This window comes from Pongo abelii, chromosome X (assembly GCF_028885655.2).
Source record: "Pongo abelii isolate AG06213 chromosome X, NHGRI_mPonAbe1-v2.0_pri, whole genome shotgun sequence".
Classification (NCBI taxonomy): Eukaryota; Metazoa; Chordata; class Mammalia; order Primates; family Hominidae; genus Pongo; species Pongo abelii.
Genome location: NC_072008.2, coordinates 77,249,709 through 77,265,616, shown reverse-complemented (window position 1 = coordinate 77,265,616; position 15,908 = coordinate 77,249,709). Strand labels below are relative to the sequence as shown.

Genomic DNA, 15,908 nt, shown 5'->3' with positions numbered 1-15,908 from the left:
GTAATGGGTTCAGGGTTTCTTTTGAGGACAATGAAAATATTCTAAAATTCATTGTGATGTTGTGTGCACAACTCTTTGAATATGCTAAAAGCCATTGAATTGTACACTTTAAATGAGGGAATTGTATAGTATATGAAGATCAATAAACTTATTTTAAAATTACTTTTAAAATATTTTTTTCTTGGAACTGTAGCCCCTGATAACCAGCTGCAGATTTTTTAGTAGAATCAACTGTCAGTTGCTTCTAAGAAGTTTGAAAAAGATAACAGAGAAAAGGCTTTTGGATATGGTAATCCAGAGGTCTCTCTACCTTTAAGAGAGCAATTTCAGGAGAGCAGTAAGATCAGATTCTGGATTGCAAGAAGTATGTATAGGTGGCCAGTATGTGGATAAGTTGGACAATGCTGAGAAGAAGGGGAGGGATAGATGGGCAACTTTTAACTTATAACCTACAGGAACTCAATCAGCAGGAATTCAGGGACTGAAGATGTAAGAAAAGAGCTCATTGGTGATACATGACCCTTAAAGCAACAAAAGAGGATTTAGTGCTTAGAGGGATAAATTAAGCTGGAAAGGCAGAAGAAATATGATGGAGGACATTTTCAGGTAGAGAAAAGAGGTAAAGGCACTCATTACACATAGCTTCAACCAGTTCCATCCAGTATGATACAGAAAAAGTTTGATCTAGAAAGATACACAACAAACTATTAATCAGCAGTTACCTCTGGGGTGGAAGTTGAAATGGAAATAGGGAGATTTTTCACTTTTATTTGATAGGCCTTTATGTTTTATGTATTTATTTATTTATTTATTTATTTGAGACTGTGTCTCACTCTGTCGCCCAGGCTGGAGGGCAGTAGTGCAATCTTGGCTCACTGCAACCTCCGCCTCCCAGGTTCATACGATTCTCCTGCCTCAGCCTCCCGAGTAGCTGGGATTACAGGTGCCCGCCACCACGCCCAGCTGATTTTTGTATTTTTAGTAGAGACGACGTTTCATCATGTTGGCCAGGCTGGTCTCAAACTCCTGACCTCAAGTGATCTGCCCACCTCGGCCTCCCAAAGTGCTGGATTACAGGCATGAGCCACCGTGACCGGCCATGTTTAATTTTTTATATCAAGAATGTCCTCTCATTATATTTGTATTTTTCAAAAATTAGACTAGCTTCTGTAAGAAATGTAATTCTTCATCACTTGGAGGTAAAGTGAAAGGTGGCCAAGCTGTAGAGAGTGTGTGGCGCATATTAATCACTCAATTAATGTTTGTAGAATTTGTTGAATTGGAGTTATATGCATAATCTCTAATGGAAGCAATTCACTTGATTTCTCAGCTTCCTCCAGCAGAACAGAGAGAAAACTCTGATGGCGTGGTTCATCCAAGGGCTTGAGGACTGACAAGGCAAAAATGGCAAAGGTGTGAGGGAACTAGGGTGCTAAAGTAAGTTTTCAAAATGACTAATCATATTCACCAGAAGAAGTAATGAAGCAAATGAAGTCAAAAGATAGGCTGAGCTGGGCATGATGGCTCGTGCCTGTAATCCCAGCATTTTGGGAGGCCAAGGTGGGAGGATCGCTTGAGCCCAGGAGTTCGAGTCTAGCCTGGGCAACAAAGTGAGACCCCGTGTGTATAAAAAAAATTAAAAATTAGCTGGATGTGGTGGCCTATAGTCCCAGCAACTTGGGAAGATGAGGTGGGAGGACTGCTTGAACCCAGGAGGTCAAAGCTGTAGTGAACCATGATCATGCCACTGCACTCCAGCCTCGGTGAGAGACTGAGACCCTGTCTCAAAAGACAAAAAATTTATAGGATGGTGTACTTTGAAAACAGGGAAAAAAAAACCAGGGAATAGGAGTTACAGTAAGAATAAAGACCAAATGCAATAGGAATTGGAAAGATAGAAAATTGTAGATGGAGAAAGTAGTTCAGAGTTCAGGGCCTTAGAAGAAGAGCAATTCCAAGTGCTTCTTTATCAGGCCCCAAAGTGTGTCTATGACAAGGAATAAAGTAAAGTGCAGGTGGACATCACTATTGTTGAAAAGATAAAGGAACTCTGATGTTAGAGAGTTAGAACAGGCATGGGGGAAAGAATAGATCTCTTGTTCAATACTGTGAACCCATTGCCCAACATAGTACCTATAACAGGCATTCAATTAACATTTGTTGAATGAATGAATGAATGAATATTATAGCACTTATCACAGTTACTTGTTTTCCTGTTTTCTTCCCCTAGTGGACCAGAAGCTTCCTGAGTATTGCTTATTTCTGTGTCTCTAGTGTTTGAATCAAGGTTTGAGTGAGGGAATGAATATTGAACTGCAGAAAATGATGACAAGGAAAGGGAGAATGAGAAAAATTGTGAACGAGGTGCTAAAATCCCCAAGGGAGGTGAAAGATAAGAACTTTCATAGTATTTGAGTAATATTATCAAATGACATTGACTCAAAAGAGGGAGCGATTGATGAGAGGAAAGAATGTTAGATTTGGAAGTGGCAATAGGAAAAATAATATTCCAATTTTTTTTTTCCTGTCCTGGGAATTCTGGAGGAATTGGCACAGTGTTTTCTTCTTTGATGCTCCACGCCTACTCTGTCAATTAGCCCTCCCAATTTTTTTCCAAATTTACCTTACCTTGCTTCCTGCTGCCATCATGACTAGAACGCTTCAATACCCTTTTTGCCAACCCCTGTGGGGTTGACTTTGTCACGTTGACCCTACATGCAAGAGCAAAAAGCTAAGTTCCTAAGCATAATTTTTCAGCAACATTAGTACTTACCTCTTACTTCTCCAGTGGTTTCCATTTGACTGTCAAATCAAATGAAAACTTCCAGTCTTGAATTTAAAAGTGTTCACCATCCAGCCCTCTGTAAGCGGCCCTTACTTCAGTTGTTTTGAAGTTTACACTACGTACAAGATGCCCTACCTTTCTCAAAGCTTCTTATCAACCTTTTCAATACCCATCCAGAGCCCTCTTTATCAGAATTCCTTGAGGACTCATTTTCCCTACCTGGCTATAATCAAAACAACTAATCCAGAAACACCTGCCTGCCTTTATCCTTTCCTCTCTCCTAAATACCAAACACTCTTAAATGTTATATGTATATGCTTTTCTTGTGTGTCACTCTGTATTACCCTATCAATTCTACCATATAAATTTCTCCCAAATCTATCTCTTCCTCCTTATCCTTGCTGTCACTGGCCTGGATGGTTGCAAAAGCCCTCATCAACCTTCAGGGTATCCTACAATAGAGCTTGAGTATCTTTAAAATGGAAATCTAATTATGCCCTCAAAGCACACACACACAGATGCACACATGCACCCACACAATGTTTGAGACATTTTGTACCCTTTAAGCAAAAGTCCAAACTCATTAGCCTGCCGGGCATATATAGCCCACGTTTACCTCTCTAGCCTCATCCCACCACTCCTGCTGTCAAGCCTTCATGCTCCTGCATGCATTACTTCCTTCTCTGGACTTAGTCCCCTACCAGTAACCCCACAATCATCTCTGCCTCCAACTTCCCTATCATCACCCTACATACCTATAAATTTCTATACTTTTTAAAAAAACTTTTATTGCACAATAATCACAGATTCACAGAAGGTTGCAAAAAAATGTACAGGGAAGTCCCATGTACCCTTCTTCCAGCCTCCCCCAATGTTGACATCTCATACAATTACGGCATCAAAATGAAGAAGTTGATATTGGACATTGGTACAAGCCATAGAGCTTATTTAGATTTCACCAGCTATATATGCACGTGTGTGTGTGTGTGTGTGTAGCTCTATGCAATTTTATCACACATGTAGCCTTGCATAACTACAACCACAATCAAGATACAGATCAGTACCATCACCACAAGGTTCCCTCATGCTACACCTTTACAGCTACATCCATCCCTAACCCCTGGCAACCAACTAATCTATTCTCCATCTCTGTAATTATTATTTTATAAATGTAATATGAATGGGCTCATGCAGCAGATAATCTTTTGAGATTGGCCTTATTGACCCAGCACAATTCCCTTGAGAGCCACCCAGATTTTTTGCACGTATCAATAGTTTGCTCCTTTTTATTAATGAGCAATATTCCAGTGGCATGGTTGTACCAGTTTGTTTAACCATTTATCTGTTGAAGTACATCTGAGTTGTTTCCAACGTTTGGCTATTACAAATTGAGCTGCTACAGTCATGTACAAGTTCCTACACAAAAATAAGTCTTAAATTATCTGAAATACATTGCCCAAGAGTACAATTACTAGGTCATATGGTAAGTCTATTTTTAGTCTTAACAGGAACTGCCAAACTATTTTCCAGAGTGGCTACACCATTTTACGTTCCCACCAGCAAGATGTTTGTGATCTAGTTTCTCCACATCCTTACCAGAAATCGTTGCTACCATTTTTCATGTTAGCCATCTTGAGAGTTGGCGCAGTGTAGTTCTCATCTTTTAGGACCTAAGTCAAGAGTTACTTCTGTAGAGCCTTTTTAAAATCCTCAGCAAAAGTTGATTATTCCCTACTCTGTGCCATTTCTGACACTTCATTTGTCGTTGTATTTTAATTATTTATTGACATAGTCTGTGTCTTTCCCTCTATTTCCGGGCTACATGAAGCTAGGGGTTGTGTCATATTCATCTTTATTCCTGCAGCATCTGGTACAGTTACATGCTGGGCACACAGTGGATGCTCAGGAAAATGTGTGGTAAGTGAGGGAAAGAATGAATGAACAGAACATTAGTCTTGTTGCCTCCCCCTCCTCCTCCTTAAGCTAGAAACCTTTTTAGAACAGACATCACGCCTTCCTCTGTGTCTCCCAGCAGCAGCTAATAGGGTGCTCTGTACGTGTAGATGCTCAATAAATGTCGTCTAAACTATTCAGTTAGCTTATCTTCCCTCTGCACCCAGGAGATAAGCACATGAAAGAGAGAATAGGCCCAAGTATCCTTGTATTAAGGATCATATGTCATTATTTTTATAATATTCTTATAATCTCTATGATCACTCAATATTTTTCTGTGTAGATGAGAAATCAAAACAAAACAGTCCTTTGAGTCAAAGAATGCCTCTGTGGGTGAGCATTATTCGATAATTTCAATACCCTTGTTACATATGGATTTGGGAGGATGGCTTTTTATGTCCCTGAATTCCTTTTGCATTTTCAGAAAGATCTGGGATTTTTCTGGTCTTGCTGCACTGGTGTAATTTGACATGTTGATTATGAAGAGGTCATTAACCTCAACATTTTTGATCACTTTTTGACACTGGATTTTCTCAACTCTGATGTATCTTAATTTACACTTGTTTATACGTCTCTGTAAGAGTTATTCAGGCCCTTGAGGGCTGGTATATATTCTGTCTGGAAAGTAAATTGTAAGCCCCTTGAGAGCAGGGACTTTATAACTCCTAGGAATGCATTCTGGACACTGCCAGTGTTCAATTAATGATAATACTGAAAGCTTGACTAAGGTCATCTGTCACATTGACATCTTCCTTTTCATCTACAAGAGTTCTATCAAAAAAAAAACAGCTAGGTTGAGTAGGTAGCACTGAATGATTCTATCCAAAATTATGCTCATTGTTACACTACAATTTGTTCTTTAGGGTGCTTTCAGGTTTATAATTTTAGATCAGTTGTTACAGTACCTTCCCTACAATACCCTGATTACATATGCATTAGGGAGGATTGCATTTCATAACCCTTTAGTCCTTTTGCATAATAAAAACTTACCTGATAACATCTATGCTTGTAAAGCATGTAATTCTTCTCCCCAGCCCCCACTGAAACCAGGTGATTAAACTCCAAGTATGGTCGTAATCTTAAATAATCAGAAAGAACCCTTAATGACTATTCAATGTATATCTTATTTTCCCAGATTTTAAAATGGACTAAATATGTATACTCTGTCCTATGGCTGTTGAAGTTAAATTAATATGAATATTTCAAGGAAGTCTGAATTTTAAAACAGAAGGGCAGATGTGTTTTTTGATGAGGGTGGAAGTAGAGGGAAATTTTTTTGTAAGTCAGGTTTATTAAGGTATCATTTACATATAGTGTGATTCACCTCTCTTAAGTGGAGAGTTTGATGAGTTTGACAGGTTGTGTTTTTTTCCCTTAACTATTTGCTAATTCAATTATACCTTCAACTTGCCCTACCACCACCACTACCCCTAGACCAAACTGACCTATACTTTGTATCCTTTCTATTTTATATAGTGTACTTAAGGAAGTATACCAAGCCTTTAATCCCAAAGCAGTGGTCTTACAGCTGGGAGCTGACACAATAGCTGGGGATCCCATGTGCTCCTTTAACATGACTCCAGTGGGAATTGGCAAGTGTCTTAAGTACATCCTTCAATGGCAGTTGGCAACACTCATTTTGGGAGGAGGTGAGTATAAAGGAAGGTTACCAGAATTTGTTGACCTTCCTCCACATTTTGTCCATTGGCACTGAACTTGGAAAACTTGGCTTTCTTGCATTGGATAATACCAACCTACCTGAGGCCCAGAAGCCTGAGTCAATAAAATCTGCCACCTCCACAGTTCAGAATAAGAAAATACTCTGACACGCTTCTCAGCTTAGCATGTGCATTGACTTCTTGGCACTCTAAAGTCTAAATTTCAATTCCTGAAGCAAAGATCCTCTGGTTAAAGGTTACCTCGAATCTTAAAAATAGAGGATGTTAACCCCAGTAGACTTTGATCCATCTTCTCTCAGTGTAGTTTTTGATTTTCAGTTCTAATAATCATCTTTTGGGAACATGTCACTGAAATTCCAACTCTACTTGTGTGTAAGTAGTAAACACACAAATTAATTAAATAAGCTGATTCAAGAATGCCTCTTCCCCCAAAAATCATGGATTTGTTATAGTGAAGCAAAATTGAGAGATCTATAGTCTCTTTGGGATTCTTGCCTTTGGTGTGTGCTGATTATTTGTATTACTTAGCCAAAAGAAAGCCCAGTCTATTCAATAGTAGCATTTAAACATTTGAGAAAGGAACTTGTCACAACATCTACCACCTTTAAAGATGCCTTGCTTAAAATCTTCTGTCTACCTACCTGGCACAATCTTTATTTCATTGGATGAATAGATTGGTGTGTTAAAATAACATGGTCAAGCCAATTGAGCTTAAAATGCATAGATTATAGAAGAGCTAATTGTTGGTTGTTTTGTCAACCTGTTAGAGGGAATTGTGGGGAGGCCTTATTAAATGAGTGGGCATTCAACACAAGTACACAAGCCTTGTCCTTTGGCAGCCTCAAACTCTAGAAGGCTCAAAATTAAAGGTACTTACAAGAGACAACCTCTTATGAAAAGCTGGCAAGAAATATATTAACTTCAACTGAAGAAAAAGATAAAATTGATAAGTACGGTGTGACATATTACTTTTCTTGACAGCACTAAGGATGGTGATTATGATACAGGTACAGCTAAGGAGGGGGAAGAGACCTTTCTAACATATACATCAGGTTAGAACCTGACTTTTGTTTGAGGCTATAGTCTTTATATTAAAAGCCTGTTAGCATTCTCTAAAGCCTTTTTGTTTTCTCAGCGCAAAGTTTTGACATTTGAATATATAACTCTTCTTAGGAAATATGTGTATTCCTGAAAATGCTTGTGCATAAATGGAATTTTTGCAAATCAAATCATATTGTATATGTACCAGAGATAGTTTACTACCTAAGCAAAACCTATAGTGACCTTTTTTTGAAATTAAATACTCATGCCAAATAAGTCTATCTTATAAATTCAGGTTTTTCCATGTCAGGAGTATTTAAAGTAATACCTGTACTATTTAACTGAAATTCTCAGCCCCTATTAACACACAATTCGTAGAGGGAGCCATATCCCCAAGCTTCAGTGGACCCCATTGAGACCTAAAAGACATACTCAAAGCATCTGTGGCCTTTCAAATAGTAGAAGAGCTTAAGAAAAGGGTGACCATATGTCCTAGTTTATACATGTTATCCCAGTGTAATGATTAATAGTGCCCTCTTTTACTTTTAAAAGTATACCATTTTGTATGATAATTTATATGGTCACCCTATCTAAAATAGACCAGATTCTGTTTCCCTTAGGCTGCGTTGAGATTAGGAAATCATTCCATTTTACCCTTATACTCTTAGAATTTAGCTAAAGGCCAATGTTCTAATGCTTGCATGGCAGAGCACATCTATTCAGCACAAAAATGTGCTGATTATTAGCCAGTATAATATGGCTGTTGGGTGACTGTGACAGGACCTGACGAGATGGGTCAGAGCATCTATCAACGGTCCCTTCCTCATCTCACTCTCTTTGATCTCTGCCACCAGGCCTATGTTTTGTGGCAAAAAGGAATGCTGACATTAAAAGAAGGAAGTCTGCTTTTGTCAGCATTTTCCTTTTCTTTTTCCCAGGTTTTTAGGGCTAGATCTGCCAATAGTTTTAAAAATACAAATCACATTCAGCAGTCATTTTATAGAATTGTTGCAAAATTCATCACAGAAATCTTTCCATTGGGTAGATCACCTCAAGAGATCTGGATTCCAGAGATCTGAGTCTTGCTGATGGCTCTTGATGGAACTGAGGAGTTTGGATTCCTCAGGTATATATTTTTTGGGGAGATGGGAGCCTATTTAATCTTTGCAGACCTTGGACTGCCCGGTTTTACACTGTGCATGATTTGACTGGTCCACCAAAGTCTGCCTACTAGGTGGTTTAAAAATATCACAAAGGGATGATTAGGGAAAATTCTGCCATTTGAGGTTGTCTTTTCTTAAAACATTTTTCTCTCTTTCCTTACCCCCCTTCCCTCTCCTGCTGTTTTATGACTATTCTTTCCTAACTTCACAATTCTTGATGGAGACAGGAGGCTATAACCTTGCCAACACGGCTCGATGCTGGACATACTTGACCGGGGTCATCCTAGGGAAAACACTATCCTCTGAGATCCCAGATCATGAGGTAAGTAAGGCTCTGACAAGTCCTCTCTTCTTTAAGGGGAAGAGCTGAGTCATTCCACCTAATCAAAATCACGTCCTCACCACTCAATACCGTTTTGTTGAGAGACACTTCAATAACAATAACACACTGTCTTGGCAGAATAGTGGACTCTTGTTCCAAAATATCCAAGACCTTCTGCCTTTTTTTTTTTTTTACAAGAGATCTCAAAGGCCAACCAACTTTAATTTCTCAATTAATTACAGAGACTGTGGGAAGGGGTCACCTGTTCACACAAAGAATTCTTTGGAATATGTGCATATTTTTATCCCCTAGCCTCGAAAAGGAAGGGGCTATTTTTAAAATGTGTAAGCTGGATTCTCATCTTTGTTTTAAGAAGTTTCATAGGTGGTACATGGCACATGTTCTTTGGTGGTAGTCCTGATCTCTCAATTTTCGTTGACTAATGTAAAATTCAAGAAACCCATAAGCACTACAAAGACCATTGCTGATGTTTTTCTAGCAATTAGTGGCACACAGAGGCTGGAATAGGACCATCCAAAATGTGAAACGTCATTTGAGCCCTTGCCATTTTCTTTAGTCATACAAGATGGGCTTTATGTTTTCCAAAGCAAAAATGTCTGTTCTAGTTTTCCCAAAACAAGTTCATGGAAAGCTGTCTGGGACCTGTGAGTGTGCTGATAATCCCTAATCCAAAGGCATACCTTTGTTCCTACCTATCACTCCAGTTCCCCTGCAAGTAGGAACCATGTTATAGATCAAGATGTATAACTACAGACCTTAGACTGGATGACTTAAAATAACAAACCAGTACATGCAGCCCCACCTTCTCAAGCTATTTCCCAAGGATTAGGGATGCTGCTTTGGTTTTAATGTTATGATTTCTGCCAGATACAGTAGCTGTACACTTGGGAGCATGATGCTTTTTAAAGTTGCTATTATTTTTTAAAAATTAGAAACAACTTAAACTAATTTCCTTCCAATTTTCTCCTAATCTCAGGTGAGGTACAATATGTATCTCAGAAAAACCATTCAATATGTCTAGAATACAGATAGAAGGTACACTATAATTTGAGACAATTTGCTGATGTCAGGGTTAATAGAAGTCTCTTTTCTTGGTTTGTCTTACCTTTATTCAGTATTTGGAAGCTTAATGAAATATAAAGGTAAGTGCTGTGAACAAATGTAATCGCTGTTATTGCTGTGGGAATATCTCAGATTGCATTGTAATTTAAAGCTCTGGGACTTTATAAACTGATCAAGTTATGTCAGAAACAAGTTTTAAGCTGTAGAAGCCTGAACTGAGAATGAATGCTCTATTCCTGAGAAGCAAAAGCAAATCCAAAGTTTCATCTGTGTTAAAAGATTGATAAAATTTTAATAAAGATGAATATCGCCTCTGGTACATGGAGAAGCTGTGGGCCTGAATGGGTGTAGGCTGGACCTTATAAATAGGTGTTCTGTCTTTATACTGAAGTATTCTGTAAGATTAAATGAGATATAATGTATGTCAAGTGCCTAACACGTAGTTTCCTGGAACCTAATAGGCACTTTAAAAATGCAAGTTCTCGGCCAGGCACGGTGGCTTACAGCTGTAATCCCAGCACTTTGGGAGGTCAAGGCAGGCAGATCACTCGAGGTCAGGAGTTTGAGACCAGCCTGGCCAACATGGTGAAACCCCATCTCTACTAAAGATACAAAAAATTAGCTGGGCGTGGTGGTGCACGCCTGTAATCCCAGCTATTCAGGAGGCTGAGGCAAGAGAATTGCTTGAACCTGGAAGGTGGAGGTTGCAGAGAGCCAAGATCGTGCCATTGCACTCCAGCCTAGGCGACAGTGTGACACTCCGTCTCAAAAAAAAGAAAAAAAAATGCAAGTTATCTCCTTCCTCTTTGCATGCTGCTCACTTCTTATACCCAGACATTTATGACTATGTCATTCATAAATTTGTCCAAACCCTTTGTGAATTCCTTCTGTCATATCCTTCTGGTTTAAGAGATGTGAGTCATGCAAGAAAGAACAAAGAATAAAATTAAAATGACAGTCTTCCAGGTACAATAAGATAACATTTTAATGAAAATTGCCAAAAATAGGCTACACAGTATGAAGTCATATAAGTTCTGTGGCACAATACACAGTTGCACACAAATATCCTTGTGGTCCTCTGAAATCAGATCAACAAATGGTAGATCAAAAAATATTTGCTGAGCACCCATTATGTGCCAGACACCATGCTGCTTAGGAGATGCAAAGAGAGAAATTCATCCCCTTCCTGAAGCAGCTAGGGAGGGAGGGTGGTGTAAGTGCTGGGGAGACATGCAAATGCACAGATAGTTATAATACAGAGCAGAAAAAGAATAAGACAGTAGGAAGAGTGACTGTGGAGATGTGCATCAAATATAAAGGGGATACAAAGGAGTACACAAAACACCCTGCCCTCCACGAGCTGAAAATATAATCAAGAAATCTAGTAGGTGAAAAGGTCAAGATAATGCAGTGGTCAGTTGCAGCCGGGCTGACCTCCTCACTCTCTTCACTGTCAGTCTTGGGCTTTAGTTCTTTCATCTCCTAGGGTAATAATCCTCCTCCTCCAAATGCCCGTTCCCTACTTCTCTATTATCTTCCTAGGTCCAGCTTCAAGCCCTGTGCCCTTCAAAAACCCTTACCTAAATACACCAATCCCCTTTGAGCTCTTCCTTCACATTCATTTATTCCTTGTTTCATTTAACAATTATGTGTTGGGCCCCTACTATTTGCCAGGCCTTATTGAGACCTGGATTCAGAGATACAAAGACTAATGAGATAATCCCAGTGCCCTCCAAAATCTCACGATCTAATAAAGGTGACAGAACAATGTGCTCACATCCAGGACAGATGAGGACCATAGGGGATATGTTTCAACAAGACTTTGAACTGAATCTTAGAGGTTGATTAGGATTTCGCTAGGTGAAGAAGAAGAAAAAGGCATTCTAGGCAGAGGGAACAAAGATCAGAAAGGGCCTGGTGCCTCATGGGACCAGTGAAAAATTTGCTATGTGTAGATTACAGGGTATATGAAAGAGAGTAGGAAGGATTAAGGCTTGAATGGAAGTTAAGGCCAGATTATGAAGAGCCCTGAATGCCACATTAAAGAGCTTACACTTTTTTCTATGAAAACAAATGAGCTTTAACTTTTAAAAAGCTCAGTTGGTAGAGATAGATTGCAAAGAGGAGAGACTTGAGAAAGGCAGACCTGTTAAGAGGTTCAAATATATACGTATAACACTTACAGTCTGTGCCATTCATTTGGTCATCAGTGTTTTGGTTGTCTGCACCACACCCCCAACCCTAGTGCTTAGCTGAGTGTTAAGTACCCACCACCTAGTTGAATAAATGAGTGTTTGAGTAAGTGTCTCAATATTCACATTGGGAAACTTCTATTTTTTTTAACATGAAAGAATTGGAAACATAATCTAGCCTTTCTCTGGGAACCCAATTTAACCTTAATAGCAACTTTCTATGCTTTGCAAGAACTACCAGGTAGCCCAGCTATAGGAAACAGGTGTATCCATGGGAGAACATTATATTAACAATGCAGGGAAGGGAGTTAGGAAGGCAGAAGCCCAGCACAAATATTAGAAGTGATAAGGGTGGGACTTCAAGTATAGCGCTCATAAAATATAAAACTGGTGATACCATAAAGCCAGTGATGCCATAAGGCCAGTGATGGCATAAAGCCAGTGATGAGGAAGTTAGTTTCAGCCAGAGCACTGGGGAGCCAGGTTGGCCAGCCAAGCAGTCCCAGCTGGGAAAGCTGAGAAGAATGGAGCTTGTATGTATGATTGGCCCAGATATCTCTACCATAGGGAAAGCCCAGAGGTGTCATGGTACTACGAAAAGACCAGTACATGGCAAATTTAGCACAATCACATGGATTATTATGCATAAAAATGTTCTATAGTCCAGTACTACTATTTAGATTCCGTGACTTATCTAGGATGGAGTAGGGATGGGGTATGTGTGTGTGTGTGTATGTGTGTGTGTATCATCACATAGGTTTACTAATGGAAAATATTAACACTACTTAACCAGACTGCTTTTTATGGACTGATTAAACTGTACCTCATTCATATTAGGGAACATATGTAGCCGTTAAAAAGAATTAGGTCAATTTATGTACAACTATATGTTACTAATATAAAACAGTCTTGTTGCACTGTAACCTGTAGATTGCACTGAATCTATAGATTGATTTGTGGAGGAGTAACATCATAACAATATTTAATCTTTTAAGCCATGAATTTATCTTTCTATTTACTTGAGTCTTCTTTAATTCCAAATTATAATCTGTACTCTCCAGTGAACACGTCTTACACAAATATTACTGAATTTATCCCTAAGTACTGTATTTCATTATTTTGATCTATGTAAATGGTATTTTTATTTCAATTTCCAATAGTTTGTTGCCAGAATATTGAAGGACAATTGACTTTTCATATTGATCTTGAATAATGTAACCTTGCTAAATTCACTTATTAGCTCTAGTAGCTTTTTTGTAGATTGCTTAGCATAATCCATGTGTGCAAACATCGTCTGTGAATAAAGAGAATTTTCCTTCTTTCTGTATAATCTTCATGTCTTTTATTTCTTTTTCTCACCTTTTTGCACTGGTTGGAACCTCCAGTGCAATGCTGAGTGGAAATGGTGGTGAATATCTTTATCTGGTCCCCAGTCATAGGGGGAAAGTGCTTAATCTTCATTATGAAGTGTGTTATTAGCTGTAGGAGTTTTCAAAAATGTTCTTTTTTAGGTTGAGGAAGTTCCTTTCTATTCCTAATTTGCTGAGACTTTTTTTTTCTCACAAATGAGTACTGATTTTGTCAAATGTTTTTCTTCATCTATTGAAATGATCATATGGTATCCTCCTTTATTGTTAGTACAGTAAATTGCACTGATTTTTTAATGTTAAACTGACTTTCCATTCCTGGAATAAACCCTGCTTGGTCATGTTATATTATCCTTTTTATGTATTGCTGGATTCATTTTGCTGAAACTTGGTCAAGGTTTTTTTGTGTCTATGTTGATAAGGGATGTTGGCCTGTTGTTTTCTTTTCTTGTAATGTCTTTGTCTGGTTTTGATATCAGGGCAATGCTGATCTTTGCAGTTTCTCTGGGGTTTACATCTGGGTATGTGTTTGTTTTTGGTTTTGTTTCTGTTTTTTGTTTTTTGTGAGACAGAGTCTTGCTGTGTCTCCCAGGCTGGAGTGCAGTGGTGCAATCTTGGCTCACTGCAACCTCCGCCTCTCGGGTTCAAGCGATTTTCCTGCCTCAGCCTCCCCAGTAGCTGAGACTGTAGGCGTGCACCCCCACACCCGGCTAATTTTTGTATTTTTAGTAGAGATGAGGTTTCACCATGTTGGTCAGACTGGTCTTGAACTCCTGACCTCAAGTGATTTGCCTGCCTTGGCCTTACAGGTGTGAGCCACCATGCCCAGCCTACAGTATGCATTTTTAACTTATCAGAGTCAACTTTTAAATAGTATTATATTACTTCACATATAATATAGTACCTTTACAGCAGCATTCTTCCATTTTTTCCTTTCTCTTTCTTTGTGCTATTGTAGTCATATATTTTACTTTTGCATATGTTATAAACCTCTTGATACATTGTTATTGTTTTGCTTTAAACAATTTTTTTAGTTTTTAAAATATTTACTAATTCATTTTAAGTAGAATAAATCCAGCATATATTAGCACAAATAACATGTTTTGATGAAAAATAACTGTATTTTCAAAGATAAAAAGAAATTTCTTAAGAAAAATGTCATTGTTATACCCTTTTGCCCATTTCTTTAACATCTGGCTTAATAGATGACAGCTGACTTCTCATAACTGCTTCTGCATTCAGTGTGTTTTGAGATGTTGTTTTTCTTAAAATATGTAAAGAAAATCCAGCTTCACATAGATATGTAATTGGAAAAGGGAAAATGTATTAAAATACATTTTTGTGTATTTTAATTATGGGTATTCTTTGATACTACACTAAAACTTCACAAATGGAAGTTTCTTAAAGGTTAATCCAGTGTGCAATCTGAAACCATATCAGTGAACTTTTTATATACTATTACATTAAAACTCATTGGTCATCTTATTCTTTGAGTCGATATTTGACCCATCTTATACATATTGGTTATTTGGAAAATATTGGTTCACTAAGTTATGCAAATATTCTAAATGCTAACACATTTTATACAGCATCAAAAAATCAGTCATTGATCTCACCACCGATCTCACTGGAAAAAAAGCTTAAGTATTGAGAAGCTGTTATGCTCCCAGTGGCAGAATGAAGTTTTCTAAAATTCTAATTTTCACTCAAAAAATGTGAATATTATCATTGGCAAGAAATGCTGTCAGTTGTTTGCCCTGAAGTGATAAACTTATTTCATTTTTGAGAAAATATTTGCCAAATGTCCAAGTATTTAATCATGCCTTATCCATCATTCTTTCAAGCAAAAATGATGTTCTATGAAAAATGTGGCTAGTTAAGCTCAAAACTGACATGCTTTTCCTCAAGACAACCACCATAGCACAGTTTATACCAGAAGCACCTTATGTATACCTCCAATTTCATCACACAGAATATTAAATCCAGCATCAGGATTTAATAAAATTAATACTTTTTAGTGCTTTATCGGGACATTCTTAAGTCAAATTGGATTTTATTTGACTTATAAGTGCACGTCAGTAAATAATACAATAACTGCTGGTATACTTTGGTGCTATTGCCTTAATTTGTACCATAGTATCAGCAGTTTTACTCACCATTGCTTTTGCACCTCCATGCAAATACAAACAAAGTTGCTCCAGCATAAACCATGAGATTCAAAGTTATTCAGCACTTTGAACGTTTTAGCAGCACTCATGTTTGTTGCCAACCATTCACATAAAAGAAGATCGTCTTCAAAGATTAGTTAGTGCTGATACCACAT

At 38.1% G+C, this 15,908-nt stretch overlaps 1 protein-coding gene across 3 annotated transcripts in view; it reads left to right on the top strand.

Annotated features, from left to right (window-relative positions):
- The window catches only part of HDAC8 (histone deacetylase 8), a 245,599-nt gene that overhangs the window by 99,963 nt on the left and 129,728 nt on the right, over nucleotides 1-15,908 (top strand). For 2 of the 3 annotated variants that reach the window (XM_002831802.3, XM_054544714.2), the window contains exons 8-9: nucleotides 6,215-6,387; nucleotides 8,849-8,943. The exons of the other annotated variant lie outside the window; for it this stretch is intronic. In XM_002831802.3, coding sequence (XP_002831848.1) covers nucleotides 6,215-6,387; nucleotides 8,849-8,943 — 268 coding nt within the window. The remainder of the gene's footprint in view (nucleotides 1-6,214; nucleotides 6,388-8,848; nucleotides 8,944-15,908) is intronic. 3 annotated transcript variants of the gene reach the window in all.